General features: G+C 25.2%; 1 protein-coding gene across 1 annotated transcript in view; it reads right to left on the bottom strand.

The window, feature by feature from the left end:
* LOC129612601 (putative uncharacterized protein DDB_G0282133) overlaps positions 1 to 18,978 on the bottom strand; it is a 207,478-nt gene that overhangs the window by 138,608 nt on the left and 49,892 nt on the right. Inside the window, exons 2-4 of the mRNA XM_055526290.1 lie at positions 9,753 to 9,930; positions 8,774 to 9,000; positions 5,138 to 5,291 (exon numbers count right to left, since the gene is read on the bottom strand). Of these exons, the coding sequence (XP_055382265.1) occupies positions 5,138 to 5,291; positions 8,774 to 9,000; positions 9,753 to 9,930 (559 nt within the window). The remainder of the gene's footprint in view (positions 1 to 5,137; positions 5,292 to 8,773; positions 9,001 to 9,752; positions 9,931 to 18,978) is intronic.

The following is an 18,978-nucleotide window of genomic DNA, read 5'->3' on the forward strand; positions in this document are numbered from 1 at the left end:
GTTGATAAATTGAATAAAAATTATTCTTCAAATTTGTTTCGGAATTTCATAGATAGAATTTAAGGACCATTTAAGAACCACTGCCAAATTTAATATGATATTTTAATATTTTTTTTATTTTCTCTTTAACAATATACTTTTAATTTTTGAAGTCAGAGCATGCAATATGATCGTCTACTACTGCAATTAATTGCAATGCATCACCGAAATGTGAAGCAGTATAATTTTTTCTTTGAATTTTTTTTTTTATTTTCCTACAAATATTAATTGTTTTGGCAATATTTTTGTTGCATTTCTTTTCTGTTTTTAATTAGGATTTAAAAAAATTTTCTTTTTTTTTTTTTTTAATTTGAGTCTATATGCATCAGTTAAATGCAATTTGCTAGAACGGAGTAAAAACAGAACTTCAAATAGCTTCAGTTTTATATCTTCTTCAGTTTGCTATCTTCTTCGTTCGTTTAAATTGCAACTTTCTTTATTCTACATGTATTTTTACATCCCAAATAACTCCCTTTTCCAGTTATTACGAAAAAAAAAAATTAAAAAAGAATTTTTTTTTTTTAAAGCTGAAAACTATAATTTTTTTTCTTCGAGTTTTTCAGTTTTATTGAAAACATTTCCTATTTTTTTTTTTATTAATTTGAAGAATACGTTAACCATGATCATCATTCCTATATATACTGCTTATAACGAAGCAATAAATTAACAAATAGTTGTAGAGAACATCAAAGAAAGAATTTTGTTGTCAAAGATTGAAATAGCTACTACAGTTCTGAAAAATGAAAAAAAAAAATTATTTATTTTTTCTTTTCGTCTTCAAATTTTTTATAGTTTTTACATGAAAAGGAAACATTTGGAATTTTTTTGCTCTCCACCTTTTCTCTAAAAATTTGATGTAATGTAAAGGGTTTTCATTTTTGTTTGTATAGGAAGTATTCATTGGAATTTTCGGTTTTTTTTCACCGATTTTTCTAAAAAATTTGATAGAAGTTTTACAACAATTTTAAAGTATTTGAGGGAAGTCTATAACATCAATAGTTTCTTTATTCACACAATTGTTTAATTTATATTAGTATAGATAATTTAATTTAGTTATTTGAAAATATTGAAAATTTTTAATAGGTAAAAATTGTCTTTAAGTTTTTAAATTTAATTTTTCATTTGAAAATTATATGGAATATTTTTGGAATTCGATATTTCCAAAATTGTAGTTATATTGATACCAAAATTTGCTTTTACAAATAATGCTTCCTATCGGATCGTATTCCAATAGATTTGATAGTTTGTAATTGAATTTTTATTATTAACAACACTATAAATGTTAAAGAGTATGTTCTTTGTGCTTTGTAAAATTTCTCCTGAATTAAAATTTTTCTTAAAATTCTTTAATTATTCTTAGACTATCTTACTAACGTAACTTGATCATCGTCTTAAAGACAAAAAATTTTTTAAATTTTCAAATAAACAAAAGCAAAGTTCTTCTTTTATGTTATGCTTACCAAAACAATAAAATAATTTTATATGTAAAATTTTCGCACAAAAATTTTTAATGAAATTTTCTAAAAAATAGCAATAAATATTATTTAATTTGAATATTAAATTTTGTTAAAGCATTTCAATTGCTTTATTTAGTATTTTGCATCAACGTTCTCCAAACTCTTAATTTTCGCACGAAAATTTTCATTTTACAGCTTTCAATTCGTTCAATCTTTGAAAATTTCACAGTAAATGAAAATCAAAAAGAGTTCTTCTTAATCTAAAATATTTAAAACCATTTGCAAGAAATTTCAGAAAATTCTTTTCATCGTAGTAAGATGCAATTGAAATATTTTACAGGAACGAACTACAAAACTCCATGAATTAAAAGGAAGGAAAAAATACTGATCTTTAAAGACTATAATTTATCCTAGTCAAACAAGTTTTAACTAAAAAAAAATTTTTTTAAACCCTAATACATTATTTAATTTATCTATAATGAAGAGTATAAGTTCATTCATCTTCAATAATGAGAAATTGTTAACTGCGAATGAAAAACAGTTCACATATTTCTTACATACAACAAATTATTGATTGAAACTAATAAAGTTGGGTCAAACCAATGGTTTGTATTGTAGCACTTTTCCCTTCAACAAGTGAAAATACTACTTTTAAAAACAATCTATGTATATCCACCAAACTATTAAAATTATTTTCATTCATAAACGAAACTATTTCTAGGATTGCATATATTTAGGATGAACGATTTATGCAGTCTTTGAAATAGATAAAAATTAATATAAAGAGGGGTTAACATAAAGCTCGATTTTAAGGGTTAATTGTGTGATTTAAGGAAAATAATTATATTTTTTAATGTCATGGAATTTACCGCTAGCTTTTTGCGTTTATAGAAATTTGAAAAAGCTTGCGGTTTCGGAAATATAAGGTGTCAAAAATTCAAATTTTACGAATTTCAAGAGGCGATAACTTGAGAGGGGGTGGAGATGGAAAAAAATTTTCTTCTAACGAAATGAACTATTTGTTAATGTCTAAAAGCCCCTTAAATTTCAAGCTTCTGCAGGCTGGGGTATAGGAGAAAAACGACATCAAAAATTTGGAAAAAAAGGACTTTAGATAACGGTAAATTTGAACGGCCATTTTGTTTTTCTAAAGTAGTATACCGCGCTAGGGAAAGCAAGCCGCTGCCTTTCTGCGTTTGCAAAATTTCAAAAATGCTTATGGTTTCTTGAAACAAATAGTTAAAATGGGCCATTTTTGTGGCTTTGGGGGGGTATAACTTCTATAGGGGGGGAGGTAGGTAAAAATTTTGTTCTACGAAAATAAGTTTCTAGTAAAGATTTATGCACGTATTAAATTTCAGCTTTCTATCTTTAAGAATGTAGAAGTTTTGTAAACAGACACACTGACAGACGGACGGACGGACGGACGGACAGAGTGAAACTAATAAGCACTTTTTTTCAAAAAATTTTTGGAAAAGTGCTAAAAAAGAATTCAATTGAAATTTTAAAATGACTTCTTAATATTAAATTATAATATGAATTTCAATAAAATATTTTTATATACGCTTAGAAAAGTAAAAGAAGAATAAAGAAGTCAAAAAATTATTAAAACAAAAAAAAAAAATAAAAAAATGTTGACTAAACTAAAATTCATTGAAAAGCAACTTTTATAAAATATCATTCCCCTAAAGGGATTAGTAAACTTATAAAAATGAAGAAAGAAAAAAATACAAAATGATGCACTGTGCTTATTCTTCCAGAAAAATATCAGTTTCTTATATAGTTTGTATGTATGTATATGCATTTATTATAAAGCATTTCATATCATCTATATATAGATGGATTATGTATACAAGTATGTATATGCGTATGCATGTACAAAAATAAAGAATAATATTACAAAAAGATGTTTTCTTAGAAATCAGCATAATGTCAACAAGATAAACATAATAAAAATTGCATAATATTAAACGGTTTCAGTCATTTTTTATATTCTTACATAAATTTTTTTAATGTCTGTTCCGTCAATTTAATTTTATTAACACTATACCAATATCCTTTAAGAATCCTAAGAAGCAATGATTAAGGGGAATGGACACACGTATTATCGATTTTATATAAAAACAAGTTGAACTATCCTGTTATAAACAGCTTTAATGATTATAAATTAGATCTTCATCTTGTGTCAGCAATTAATCTAATTTAAATTTACAATACCTGTTCACTATGAATATAATATAAAATATTACGTATGAAAATTTTTTTATTTTTTACAACCACTACATTTTTTGAGAGAATTTTTTTATAAAATCTCATGATTGCTGTACACTCACATATACTCATATATAATGTTATAAATTATTATAAAAATTAAAAACAATAAATTTTCTCTGGAATTTGGAATCAGTCATCAATCGTACTAGCTATTTATTTTAGAATTAAGATTTTATATAATTAATAATTTCGGCCGGCATTTTAACTAATAATTCCAATAACAATTTTTTTAGAAAATAAATAAACTTATTAATCTTAATGGAAATTTCTTCATGCAACTGCAGAACAGATGGATGACGTAATCAAAGGAACGAGTTAAAGGCAGAAAAATTCATTAAAAAAATTTTTCTCCTCGAACTGGACTCGAACCAGTGACCTACCGCTTTCTAGGCGGACGCTCTACCAACTGAGCTACAGAGGCATGAAGAAATTGCCGACGAAATGTTCTCTACATTGCTTATACTGTAATTCACATGATTACTAAGTATTTGTTTTTGTTTACATTGATTGCTACATACAATTGTCCACTATATCCCATAGTATATTGAAATTTTCAAATTTATTTAAAAAAATTTAAACAAATTTTGCAATTTCACTTACGGCATAATATTTTTGCCATATTTTAAAGGATGACGATGCAAATGCAATAAATTTTTCCAAAACATTTTATGTGAAAACAAAAATCAAAAAAAAAAATGTAAAATTAAAAAAAATTGGAAAAAAAAATAAAACATTTCTTTAATCTTCTTCTTCTGAGACATCAATAAGCAGAAAAATATTTTCTCTCTACTTATCAGTTAAAGAAAAAATATACGAAAGAAAACATTTTTCAATCATCTCAAAGGAAAGCTTTTAACCTATAATGTTGATGTATGGAAAGAAAAAAAAAATTAAAACTCGGTTTCTTATGCAGCATTGAATTGTAAAACAACTAAAAAATAAGAAAACAAAACGAAAAAAAAAAATAAAATTCCTTTTTAAAGAAAATTATAAAACATTTAAAAATTTTATTTTTGACAGCTTTTTCTTTTACGTTTTACGTACAAAATTGTTGGCTTATAAGACGTTTTCATGTATGTTTGTATGTATGTAATTTGTATGAAGGTCCTTTGATAAAGAATCTTTGAATATAAGAGAAATAATTATAATTTATCTCTTTTACAACAACGACAACAATATCAAAAAAAAAAACCGAATTTCTTTTTATTAAAAGAAAATTTTAGAAGGTCGTAAACGCTATGTATGACGTGCACGTATGTCAACTTTCAATCATTTTAAAAATAATTTTATGCAGGTGGGTGGATACCTATATATGTATATATCCATTTTATTTATGCAACTGTATTTATATCTATAGAAATACTTACATTGAACATCTAATAGAATTGATGCATTTAATCGACTTTTCAATGTTGGATGTTCCATAACACATAATATTCTGGCATTATGATGTGCTCTATAAACTGCTGGTAATCTTGCTTCACTTTTTGCCCCGCTATTCATTTTGTATGGTTCTGCATCCTATAAGAAAATTAATTAAAAATTAAATAAGAATTAATTATTTTATATTTGATTGTAATGAAAAAATTTTTTAAATTTCATTTATGTTTAAGTGAAATTGAGATGAATGTTTAAAAAATACTTTAAGATTTAAAAATATTATTTTTTAAAATTTTGTTTAGTTACCGTCTTAAAATTGTTTATAAAAAGTGGTGTAGAAAACCAAATTTGAAAACCGAACAAAAATCAAATTATTCATTCAGAATCAGGACTTAAATTTAATTTTAAATATTTTTAAACTAGATTTGCGGATTGATTTATTTAAAGTTTCTAATGTTGGCTTCGGCAATTTTGTCTAATTTCCCTTATAGTTCAGCACGTGTATCAAATATAAATTTTTGTTGCATTCCGTTTTGTTGCATTCGTAACTGAGGGGGACTCTCTCGCCCATGTACGCCAATCACTACACCAACAAAAAGACCTGACATAACCCTCAAATTAACACCCCAAAACCTCCACGTAATATAATCCCCAATCATCTAAGCCAATCAAATAAGCCATCTACCGGAACCGATTAATCGCCTTGATGAATCTCAAAGTCCACCTCAAAAAATTCGCCCGACAGGTCCTGCCAGCCATCATAAAAAGCCTCAGGATGAGCTTCTTTTTCCACATCAGGAACGAACAAGCACAAAGAACATGTTTCACATCTTCCACCTCCGCAATATCTTCACATTCCCGCCAGACGTCTTTTAGAGTATGCAAAACTATTTCAACCAAAATGTCGCTATTCCATATATGCGCAATATACAATGCATGCCTACTTATGTTATGCACATAAATTATTATCATTATTACGTTATGTATTATAAAAATAAAATGATATTATAAAATATATTCTATGAAATTTATCACACCAAAAACCAACCATAATTGAAACTAATAATTTTTTTTGAATTCCATTTAATGAAAATAATGATCTTTTTGTATGAGTATACTATAAAATGCACTCATCTCTCATATCTTTTGTATAAACTAAACAAAAACCATAGTATACAATGGTATACATAATAGTGTGCATATAATTTAAAATACAAAACAAAAAACCTGTGGTCTCAAGAAAAAAACTCTTAATATGAAAAATTATATTCCGAGTTAATTGTTTAGTATTTCTGCTTGTTTCAAGAAAAAAAAATAATTTTTTTATATTATTTAAGATTTTAGAACTTAAGTACGAAATGGTAATGAAATTTACACTGCAATGAAAAATTTTCAAATTTTAATTTTGATTTTAAGATTAATTGCAGAATTAATTTGAAAAAAATGAATGAAGCTTTACTTTATGATTTCGAAAAATAGTTACTAATTCCAGATTTTTCTATATATAACATCAAAGCAAATCGTGGTGATGCAACTAGTTTAACCAGAACACAGACTGAACAATAAAAAATTTCAATATGAAATAAATTCAAAAATCTGGATTTAGTATTTTTTGTTTATTTTGCTTGCTACCACAGAAATATCCATTATAATTTCAATATAACAATAATTATACTTGAAAATATTATTTGATTTTATAATTTTTATATGAACATCTGTAATACATCATAGTTAAAATAGAATACTGGGACCAATTATATAGATATTTAAAACCCATTACACTCGAGACTCTCATAGGTACAAAATAATATTAATGATAAAGCAAAAACTTTTGACTTAATCATTCAACACCTTATCATTATATTGATATTGTTGGTTCCTAACTACTAACCATAACTATATTATGCTACTGTATTGAAAAAATAAAAACTTACATACTTATATTCATATATGAATAGTGTATAATATAAGTATGTATGAATTACAAAAACAAATAAATAATGTATTTGAATTCACAGTATGTTCAAAAAAATTGTACGGGGAAGAAATTAAAAAAAAATTAATAAAATGGCTTTTAAATAAATAAATAAAGTTATACAACTAGTGAACATCGATTATGCGAAAGCAATGCGGTTTCTCGCTTGTGGTTTACATGTTTCGGTAATCCACGGGTATACTCTATGTATGGTTATCAGCTTGACGTAAATGTAGCACTGCGATTTATCAAGTATTGTAGGTCTATAGGTATAACTGTATCGTGTAGTAAAGCCTAAAGTAAGAAGTCTATAAGAGCCCCTGTCCGAGTAAAAAATTAAAAGAAAGAGCACGTTTCATCTAATAGAGAATTTTTTTATCTCACTTCTATAGGTTATATATACCATTTTCAGCTTTTAACGTACTGTAACCGTAAATGCATATTCATATATTAAAATAAGAATTAAATTTTATGAAAACAATTTTGCCAGAGCAATCGCATTCTTTTATACATATTTACATGGTAAATATTAAACACAAATATGAATCAGAAATCCTATCATTGCATTTTACATACATATTTATGGTCAACAACAAAAGATTTTTCATACTACTTGTATAAATAAAAACAACAATATTCTTTTTGCTATTGTAATAAAATAAAGAAACCTCAAAGGTATACAACACTACTGGTCATTTTGTGGTTAATGAAAATGACACAAAAATTTTTCCTTTTTATCTCACAATTTTGTTATTTTTTTTTTTTTTTGCTGAAAATTTCATTATTTAACATTACATAATAATGTGAAATAAATTGTAAAAATTTTGAAATAATTCCAAAAATATATTTTACAAAATATTATGCATATTTATAATGCATTGTATACAAGGATAATATGTTTGATTTGGCCATTTTTATTTAAAAAAAAAAGGATATTAATAGGTCAATTGTGTTTTTTTTTTTTTTCAATTTTTTTAACAATAATTTTCATTTGGATATGTGAAAATGTTTTAGTTGTTTAACATCTAAAAAATAAATTTCCTAAATGGACCAAATTTTGGAGGACATAACAATTTTTCCTCATATAATTTAAAATTATTTATATTGCTATTGTATGTATGTATAAAATTATTATTGTATTGTGTTAAATACTTGTGCAAATTTAATCATTATTGATGTTGATTTTAAAATTGTAAATAATATTTTCGACTAACAAAAGAGGTTTTTGTTGAATAGAAATTGGTTTGTTTGCAATAACTAGATACTGAACTTTTTAATGACAATGAAAATTGAGTTATTGTAGGGGTGAGTAGTACAGGTAAAAGCTATTTGAACAGGGCTTCACGATTTTATCAAAATTTTGATTTTGTAATTTGCTACGTTCTTCGAATTTATCGTACAAATAAAAACTTATAAGATTTCTCTAAATATTTTTTGTAAATACAATGGTAATCTTAATATTTGGTTGTGACATCCTACAATTCTATAAGCATTTTAACATAATGAATTTTAGTTTAAATTATGAATTTCATGATGTTTTATTTAAAATAACAATTTAAATTATTTTGCAGAACAGTCTCTTCAAATTATTAGTATATGTAAGTAAATTATATTAAAAAATAATAAATATATGTTTGTATATTTTTACCTTATCTAATTTGATTTCCTCTAGTTCTAATACCTCAGCGGCAACTTTTTGTGCATGTCTATCAACACCAGGACTTAATAAAACTTCCCATGTTAATGTTGGTTTTGGATTACCACCTTCACTTACACATGCTAAACTTAATTCGGAATTTTCTTTAACAGGTACAAAAATATTCCCAGCATCTAAACGACGTGAATCTATTAACAAGTAGGGAGGTTTTGGACGGTCTGAAAATTATATAAAAAGAAATAACATATATAGAAAATGTAATTTTAAGTATTCGAGAATTTTAAAAGAAAAAGTAATGGCATTCAAATTGTAAACATTTAGATTAAATTGTCGTTTTGTCAAAAATTTTTTATCATTTCGAAATTATTAGTAAATTTTAACCCCAAGTAGATTATAGAATTTTCATTGTTGAGAATTTAAATGCATTTCCTGACTAAATTATAAAAGACATAAAAAAAATTTAGAAATTTTCTTGATGACTTGCAAAAAAATTTTTTGCGAAAAATTTTGAAAAAAAACTTGTAAAGCGTTTTCTGCCCAAAACCGGAAGGGTTTGTTCAACCTTGGACATTCTCGTGTTCTGCAAATTTTCCGTGACTATACAAATTTTTTTGAAAAACATTAATCGTATTCTTACACTAAAAGAGATCAGAGCGATTCTGAATGTTGTTCGTAATTACTAGAAAAAATAAAATGTCCGAAAAATTTTCTCAAATCATCGAATCACAAAATTTTTAAAGAAATTTGAAATATACTTAAAATTAAATTTTGTCATGAATAAACTCAAAACCTAATTAGGTTATTAAGTTCGAATAAAAATCTTAACACGAATGGGTAGTCACAATTAAATTTATGATTTACATAAGGTTTTCTTTTGAATAATATATTATGCACACATGTTGAAATAACTCTTATATAATGTATACATCTACAGATAAAATTATATTTTCTATTATTCATAATAACTTACCTAATACTACTAATTTAACGGGACGTGCATTTTCTTTTAAATTTCGATCATTCCATGCTTCACATTCCCATTTACCATTATCTTCCAACATTACATTATTTATGGTTAAAACACCATTTGATTCCCTTATGAAACGATAATCAGTAACTCTACTAGTTCGATCCATGACGGAAATTTGCTGTAATATAAAAAAGACATTATAAAATTAAACATTAAATGCATGTAATTGAAGTGAAAAAAAATTGTTTTTTTTTTAGTTTTAATAGCTTAACCAAATTCAACTATACATAGATCAAAAATATTATTACAAAATCAATATTTGTACTATAATTTTAATATGGAGGAAGGTCAAAACAGTAAGTTACTTTGAAATATTCATGAGACATTAAATTTCCACATAAAAATATTACTTGAATTCAATTCGCCTCGAATTGATTTATTAAAAATTAGTTTATGGGCATTTTTGTATTGTGGTTCTCATTCAAAGTTTCGAACTTCCTGTCAAGATGAGTATTAATTCAACTATGGAAATAAAGGATTTAGTAGCAAAAAAAAAATCGATTTTAACTGCAACTCTTAGAGATACACATTCTGAATGAGCTTGATTTTAGTCTTATATTCAAGAATAGTTCTTACATTGCAGTTCAAACGTAATTTTGTTAATTGGCTATAAGTAAGTGATTGACCTACTTTATAATATATAACCATTGCAGAAAAATGGTATAAATTTTTGATTTTAGACACATAAGATGCTCATCCACGAGAAGTGCATCTGTTAACTCATTTATCATAGCTAATGCGCTTCCTTTAGATATATTTTCGTTATGCTGCACATTCCTTCACGCTAGCATCATTTTTCTTAATCATTTAAGAAAATCCAATAACTTTTTGAACGTACAACGTAATTTAATACACAAGAACACATGAAGTTGTAGGTGCATTAATGTTTCATAATATAAAAAGCAATTAAGCTATACAACATAGTTCAAAAAAATGATAGAAAATAGGATAAAAGGATTCTCTGCTTTTTAGCTTGTTTTCTTTTTTCTATATCAGACATACATGACAGTTTATTAGAATTAAGTCCACATATATATACATACATACATGCATAAGTAAATATATCGGTACATAAACACTTAAATATAGAACTTAATTATCGGACCTTATCAGCACTGACTCTATCATAATACAATCTAGTAAGTAGAAATTTCTTCATGCATTATACAGGATAAAAAATTAAAATATCCTTTTATAGTTTTCTTGCAAAATGTAATGCCATAAATGTATGGATGTAAAAATCTTTATATATAGTATATGTAATTATCCTTTTAGAGAAATTATAACAGTTTTTGAATTCAGTTTTCCATTTGATCTGTAACAAAGAATAATTAGGCAAAAACTGTGAGATAAAAACATCAATATTTTTCCAACATTTTTGTTTTCATCTTACCAAGATATTTTTCAAAAAAGAACGAAAAACAAAAAATAAAATAAATGAAGCCAATCACACATCAATGATTTAATTGTCAATTTTTGACATTTTAATAAGAAACAATGAATAAAACAGCATCATAAGAAAAAATCAAAAAAAAAAAAAAACAGAAACGAAATTAAATCAAATTGTGTTAGGAGAGAAAAAAAATTCAAATCAAAGAAATTCCTTTATTTTTTTTTGTCCTTTATTATTGTTTTATTATTGGCTTTTTTTTTCTCTTTTACGAAAGGATCCTTTGTTTTAATTCAAATTTTTTTGTACTTTTTTCTTTATAAGAATAAAAAATAAAATTGACACGCTATTGAACAACTCAATTAAAAATGTATGTGATTCCCTTTTGTTTTTTTTTCTATCTTATTTTTGTGTGTCTTTGGGGCGGTGGGGTGAACAAAACAAAAAAGGATAATTGAGTTCAATTGTAACACTTTATTTTGTGTAAACATACCGTATATTCAGAATGTTGATTATAAAGTCATTAAAAAAAGAGATCCTTTTTTCCAACTGTACCACACATAAGAGTATAAATTGGGAAAAAAAATGAAAACAATACAAAAGTTGTGTTGTTATCAACGCACAAACATTGTGCAAATTACAAAAATATGGGAAAAAGTACGTGCGTGTATTATTGCGTGATTTGAATGAATCCTTTTGGTTTTTTTTTTTTTTGGTAGAAAAATTGCAGTATATAAAATGAGGATTTTTGAATATGAGAAAAAAAAGAAAGTATGAAAGTGTAGATTTTATGTATTTTCAAAGCTACTTTTATAAAATCAAAACTTAATTTACCAACTCTAATTTTAATTTGTATATTAGCAGAAATATTGATTGAATTTAAAACTATTATATTTCTTAAGATATAACAGGTTCTTAAGGCGTAAGTATTTTGATTTAGTTAAAACAACATATTAATTTAGTATTTGGATTACAAACTGATAGAAAACTTTTCTAAAATAAAAAATGGAAAACTTGGATAAATCGAAGAAGTCTAGCGTTTTGTAAATTTTATTATACAATTTTCGTTATTTACATCAATACATATTTTATAAATGTCTGTTTGATTTCTTAAATCAGTTCACACACCTTGCATATAACACCCAATAAATACGTTTTTACTTCCTATATAAATGTAAATTAATCAATTGGAAAGCTAATAGTTTTGCCCAAAGGGGACCGGCAACTCCTTTCATTCGAAAAATTTGATTTTGTACTTCATATCTATATTGACTGTTTATCAAAAATTCTAGTTTGAAGTCATCTTGACGTATAAAAGCTCTTTTACCGAATAAATGAAATTGATGCTAGTCTACATTTTTGTACAGTTGTTCGCATTCACACAAAAGAATTCCGAAACATTAAATAATTATCTGATGTAATTGTAATTTAAAAATCATTAGGAAAATATTTTTCCACAAAAACATGAAAATTATTGAAATTTTCAGGTTAGTAAATTCTGTTTTGGGCACAAAAATTTTAGAAGCAGTAAAAATTTTATAAAAATATAAATTAATTTCGGAAAAAATTTAAATTCTGCTAATAACATTCTTATTCTTGTTATGCAATCGATTTATAGCTTATACTGCAATAAAAATATAATAAGTTTGTTATTGTAGATAAAAGCTGGTACACGCTATTGTTATTAAGAAAACTTTTAAGACTACTACACATGACACATTTGTAGTGTATGTATATAAATTGTAAAAGTTGTAATGGTCATAATCACTCCCGGTTGTTGTATGAGCTTTTAAACAAAATTACTTAAACATAAAAAATATTGCATTAAGCATGCTGCTATTTACAATGCAATATTCAACAAAAATGTTGTTATATTCAGAAACAGTGATTTTACGTTTATTCTTTATACAATACAAATTGTGTATAATATGTATGTATATATTTCATTTATATACTTTTTATTATTTGAAAAGGACATTCTGTCATAGAAAGTTTATATGTTTTTTTTTTTGTCTTTGGAAAACGCTTGTTTCATTGTTTTAATTTTTTTCTAGTTTTATAAAAGTTCATTCAGCTATCATCAAAAAATGTTCATTGATATGTAACACAATGTAATGGGTATGAGAATATGTAAAAAAAAAAATTATTATTTTATATTCTAACAAAATGGAAAGTTAAAACAAAAAAGTAGTAAAAAAAAACTAAAATTGTGCGCTAAAAACAAAGCAAAGTAAAAACGTCCTTTCTGTTTTTTGTTTGGTTGTTTTTTTCTTACAATATTTTTTATTTTGTTCTTTTTAATTGAAAACATTGCTGGAAGGATCATAACGTAATGTAATTCTCGTTCGAAAGAAGAAGAATAAAATTAAAGGGGATAGCAAATTTGTATTGCCTTCTTTTTCACTGTTTTTACTCAGCCATCCCATATTCATATGTGCACCATAATGCACTTGGACTCGTCATGTCCATTTTTATTTTGCCTTTTCAAAAACTTTGCATCAGACATGATGTTTTCTGTTACTTTGAGTTTTTTTTTTATTTTGTGATAATTACAACCTTTTTTATACTTGAAAAAGTGTAAAAGAATTTTGAATCGCTTAATCGCTCTTTTATCATTTGTAACAAAATTTATAGTTATCACTTTATTTTTTACATTATGAAGATATTTGAATGCGCGTATTGAAAAATTTTTGACTGCTATTTTGAGAAACTATTTGAATTTTTATCAAGAGAGCCTAAGTTTAAAACTTACACGTTAAGTGAGTCTTTATATAACAACTTTTTCCCAGTGTATCAATGCCAGTATAGAATTTTAAGACTGCGTTGAAATTATTTTGCTTCAGAAAAAAAAATTTAGATCAATTGCTTGAAAATTGTTACCTATAAATTAATTGTTACCTTATAATTACCTAAATCAAAATGTCTTTGAAAATGTCGAACACAGTTTTGGTAACACATTGTACATTTTTATTGTAAACCCTATTACTCATTATTAAAAATCTATAAGCGAATCCATTTCATTGATAATCAATTACAAAGTGTACCTGCAACGTGGTATAATCTCCCGACGGCTGGAAGGTCAGACAATTTAATGAAAAAATATCATTCCTAGGAGGAGGCGGAGGATCGATAAAAATTTTTATCAAAATCAAAAAATTTCAACTGGGATTTTGGAGGTTAAATAATCACTTGCGCTCCCTTACATCATGATTGATTTTTTCATAAAATTGTCCCGTGTTTCTGCCACAATGTGACAGGTTTATACCATGTTACAGGTTTACAATTGAAATGCTTTATAATTATTTTCACATAACTTTTTTTCGGTAAATTATTTTTATTAATTTTGCAAGATAATCTACATACTTGCATATTTACAATGATAACTTTAGTAAAAATTTGTTTATTTGAATATTCCAATTATTTGAATTTTTCTATAATCAAATTTCTTTAATTATTAACGTTAGGCGGAGGCAATATTGTCATCATTAATCACTGAATATTATTGAGCTGTGTATAATAAATTTATTTAATTTTTGGAAAAATATTTAAATTAATTTTCATTGTTTAAACTGGAAGAATTTATGGATAGAAAAACTGGAAAAATCTTTTGTTCCAATTAAAATTTTTTGCAGATTCATTTTTTTTTTTTTGCTTTATTTTTACGTTGATTGTTATTGTAGTAGGCAATGGATCTTTAATGAATTCTTTATTATAACAATTTCTTTTTTTTTCATTTTTATTTTTCTGTCCTAAATTCACTGTCCTTTGGTACACAACCATAAATATTTTGATTATTGAATTGGAAAAAATAAATATCGTCATATTATTATTTATTTATTTAGCAATAATAAAAAAATAGAGGAAAAATAGAAAAAAATGATAAGAATGATAAGAAGACAACAATAAAAGTAAAAATAAAAAATAATTTATAAAAAAAAATTTTATAAAAAAAAACGATTGGATATTTTTGCTACAGGGCAATTAATAATATTTTTTTTCTGTTCATGAAAAAATGAGAGAAAAAACAGAATTCTCTTTGATAAAAGTTAATTGCACAAACTTTCCTCATGAAAAAACCAAAATAAAAATGAAATCAAAATAAAAAACAAAAAGTAATTGAAAAGAATTGAAAATAAAATTTGTTTTAATTTCATTTTTGTTTTTATTTATTTTTGGACAGCAATAATTGTTAAGAATAGATCAAAACAAGAAAAAAACAAAAAAATTCTGCTTGTATATCATGTAGGTTTTTTAAAATTGATCACTTTACACACGAAAAAATAAAATACACGGACTAAAAAAATAAATACACGATAAACAAATTATGATTCTCACTCATTGTAGTCATTGCTTTGTTCATTTATACGAGTATCTGAAATAAAAAATTCGTAAAATAATAAAACAATTCCAACGCCAATAAAAATCCTTGCTTTAATTTTGCACGTCTTATAATTAAGCAAAAAAAAAAGGTAAGCTATTCGTTGCATTCAAAGTTGAATCTCGTACCGACCAGTGAATATGAAGAAAAAACTTTATCTTGGGTTCCAAAATATCACCGGTGAACAAATCAGAAATGCTTTCTTAGAGCCTGTATATGTAATTAAAGTAGATGGTAAATCATAGATTTCTTTCTCTGGCGGAAATTAAACATGCCCTTCCATTACAGTTATGGAGCTTTAAAGAAGATTTTACATTTTAAAATTGTTCACCGGTGATAAGTACACTGAAACTCAAATAGTTAAAAATTTGTATTTTATTTTGTTGTTGTTATTCCTTTCATTTTTTTCTACATTATCTCTTAAATTTTAAATCTTAAAAATTTCTAAATCATATAACCTCTTCCCAAGACGGTTTGGTTGGGTTGCCTTTTCTTTTGGCGAATTTTCATTTAAATATTTAAGAAAAAAAATTGCATACATTTAGGATACAACAAAAAAAAAAATTTAAAGACGGTTAATTACGTGAATTAAGAAAAATTTTCTTCTAACAAAATGAATTGCTAGTATCTAAAGTTTGCTACAACCTGCAATCTAGAAGAAAAATAATATCAAAAAATTAGGAAAAAACTGATTTTAGATAAGGATAAATTTTAACGGCTAATTAATAGTCAAAAAAAATAATTTTTAGGAATTTGCCAAAAATACTTTTTTACGGAAATAAGCTTCTAGTAAAAATCTATATACATATAAAATTTGAGTAAGCACTTTTTTCAAAATTTTTTTGGAAAGGTGCTAAAAACCAGTGTTTGTTCTATTTTTAAAAAAAAAAATAGCCATCATAATGAATAATTCCATGAAAAACTGAATTACTTTTCAAAAATAGCAAAATAAATCTTATAATATTTGCAATTTGATAATTTACTTAATGTGTGCTTTTAATTTGCGAGAAAAGTCATTAGTATACAAATTGCATATTTATTGAGTACATATTTATTTTTCAATGTACAATATAATCAATATATAAAAAATCAGTAATTTTTTAATTACACGTATGTATAATCACGAATTTCCTCTTTATTTACTCTAAAATATAAACATGGCCTTAAATAAACTCTACTACAATAAATAAAAGCAAAAGTGTTGATTGCTAAAAAAAAAAGAAACACAAAATTTGCATTACAAAATTCTACACTAATCACATACTAAATAAAAATAATATAAAAAATTTACAATGAAATTTCTGTAGGAATATGTTATTAATACCAATATGTAGGTAACCATTGACGAATATGAACAAAAACTCTAATACTATTTGAAAATTTTTTTCAATTCGTATATTACATAATATATTTGAAAAATATTAAATGAATGAACTCAACAGAATAATTTAATTTTTTGCCTATTTTAATTTTAATCAATATCAAAGTTTCAATCTTTTTTTTTCCTATTTTTTGTTTTTTGCTATTATTATCAAATAAAATTGTTTACGATGACAATATTTTTTTAGTCGTTCTGAATTACAATTCAAATATTTAAATATCAAAATATATATACATGTATGTATGTATGCATACTCGAAAATATTTACAATTCTATAACAACATTCATGAGTTTTGTAAATAGATTGTGCAATAATTGAATACGGACGGAGGTTTAAGGGTATGGGTATAATGTTATTTTTTTTCAGCCATTGAAATTTCCTTTATTCTGGTAAGACTAACTTTAGTTTCAATTTCAAATATTTTCATATTCAAAGTTGTTCTGCCCTTACAATAAATATATTGGTTGAAAAAGGATTTTTAAGCTCGAGAACATGACAATTAACAAAAATTTTTTCACTTATTGTTTTATAATTCAAAATGTAATAATTATGTTTTAGAACAAAATTTATACGTTTTCTAAGAATATATAGGCACTTTAAACTTCTATAAGGTCCAATATATTTTCCTTATATCAAAAGTATTATTCAAAACTTGTGTCTACTATATAAAATGTGTGGCATATTTTCAGGCGAAATTACATATTAAATAAATTTAAAAACTGTTAGTTGTGCAAATTTGCGATTACAAAAGCTATTATGTTGTATGAAAAACCTTTAGCTCCTTCAACAAAATGTGCTAAAAAAGTTTTTAATTTGTTAATTAAGTTTTTGATTTCGTTTATTCACTAAACAATAACACTATGATTGTCTGACTAGTCATGAAATATTTAAAAATGCATTTGTTTTCACCTTGTATTCGTAGCGTTTTAAACTTCCAAAATTTGTAAAACTAAGCTTGTGTTTTCGTAAATTTAATGAGACAGCTAGATTTATATAAACTTATCTGTGCGAGCTGTTCAAATATTCTTTCTTTAGAAATTAAAGTTCTCTCTAAAAATGGCAATTTCTGCTTTTATAAATTTTTTTTAGAGCAGTAAAATTTTTAGAGCATACATTTGAAAAATAAAAATTCTTTCGCATTACAGAAGCCCGAATCTTTTAATATAACTGAAAATTTTGATATTCAGATGAATCATGAAGTTTTTATAAAAAACATGTTTTCAACTTTAAAATAACATAAAAATTAATAAAAAAAAAGAGATGTGATGTGAACAGCACATATCCGACTACATTGTTAAAATGTTGTATAAAATTATGAAGTTTCTATTAAATATTTATTTCAAATCCCATGAATGGTAGAGATTAGGATTTAGTTAATATACCTAAAAAAATGTAAATTTGGCTCTGCAAAGTCTCTTCAATTCCGATTTCTGTGCAAAGTTTTCCAGTTAATTTTGTTAAGAATTAGAACTCAAATATTCAATTTTAAGAAATTTCATCAATTAAATCATGGGATATAGTCAAATATGTTAAATCGTTCCTTAATAAAAGTTCTGGCCCTGATTTACTATGCTTTATGCATTTAGTATCCAGATCTTAAAAATAAAATTTGAAGGAAATTGTTTGATTTTTTTTCTATATAAGCAACAATGTAAATAACATGTTGTATTTTCAAACGGAACCTAAATATAAAATTTCAGGAAAATACGCTGATTATTTTCTTAAATATAGTAGAAAACATAAAATCGCTGTTTAGTACAAATCCAGTTCCAGAGACCTGACATATCCCAAAAGTTGATCAAACCGCCTCATCCTGAAGTAAAGTCGGTTCATTCGAACTTGAGATACTGAACTACACAGACAGACTGAAACACAGAAAGAGAGACCGACAGACATCTCTTTAAGAATAGTTTATTTACGCTTCATTAGAATGGAGAAACACACTTCCGCTGAAAACTCGGCATATGAAATTTGGTGCCATCACATAACCCTCCCCTTATTTTATACAATGTTGTC

The sequence above is a fragment of the Condylostylus longicornis genome, unplaced genomic scaffold (assembly GCF_029603195.1).
Source record: "Condylostylus longicornis isolate FDR11 unplaced genomic scaffold, ASM2960319v2 ptg000075l, whole genome shotgun sequence".
NCBI lineage: Eukaryota > Metazoa > Arthropoda > Insecta > Diptera > Dolichopodidae > Condylostylus > Condylostylus longicornis.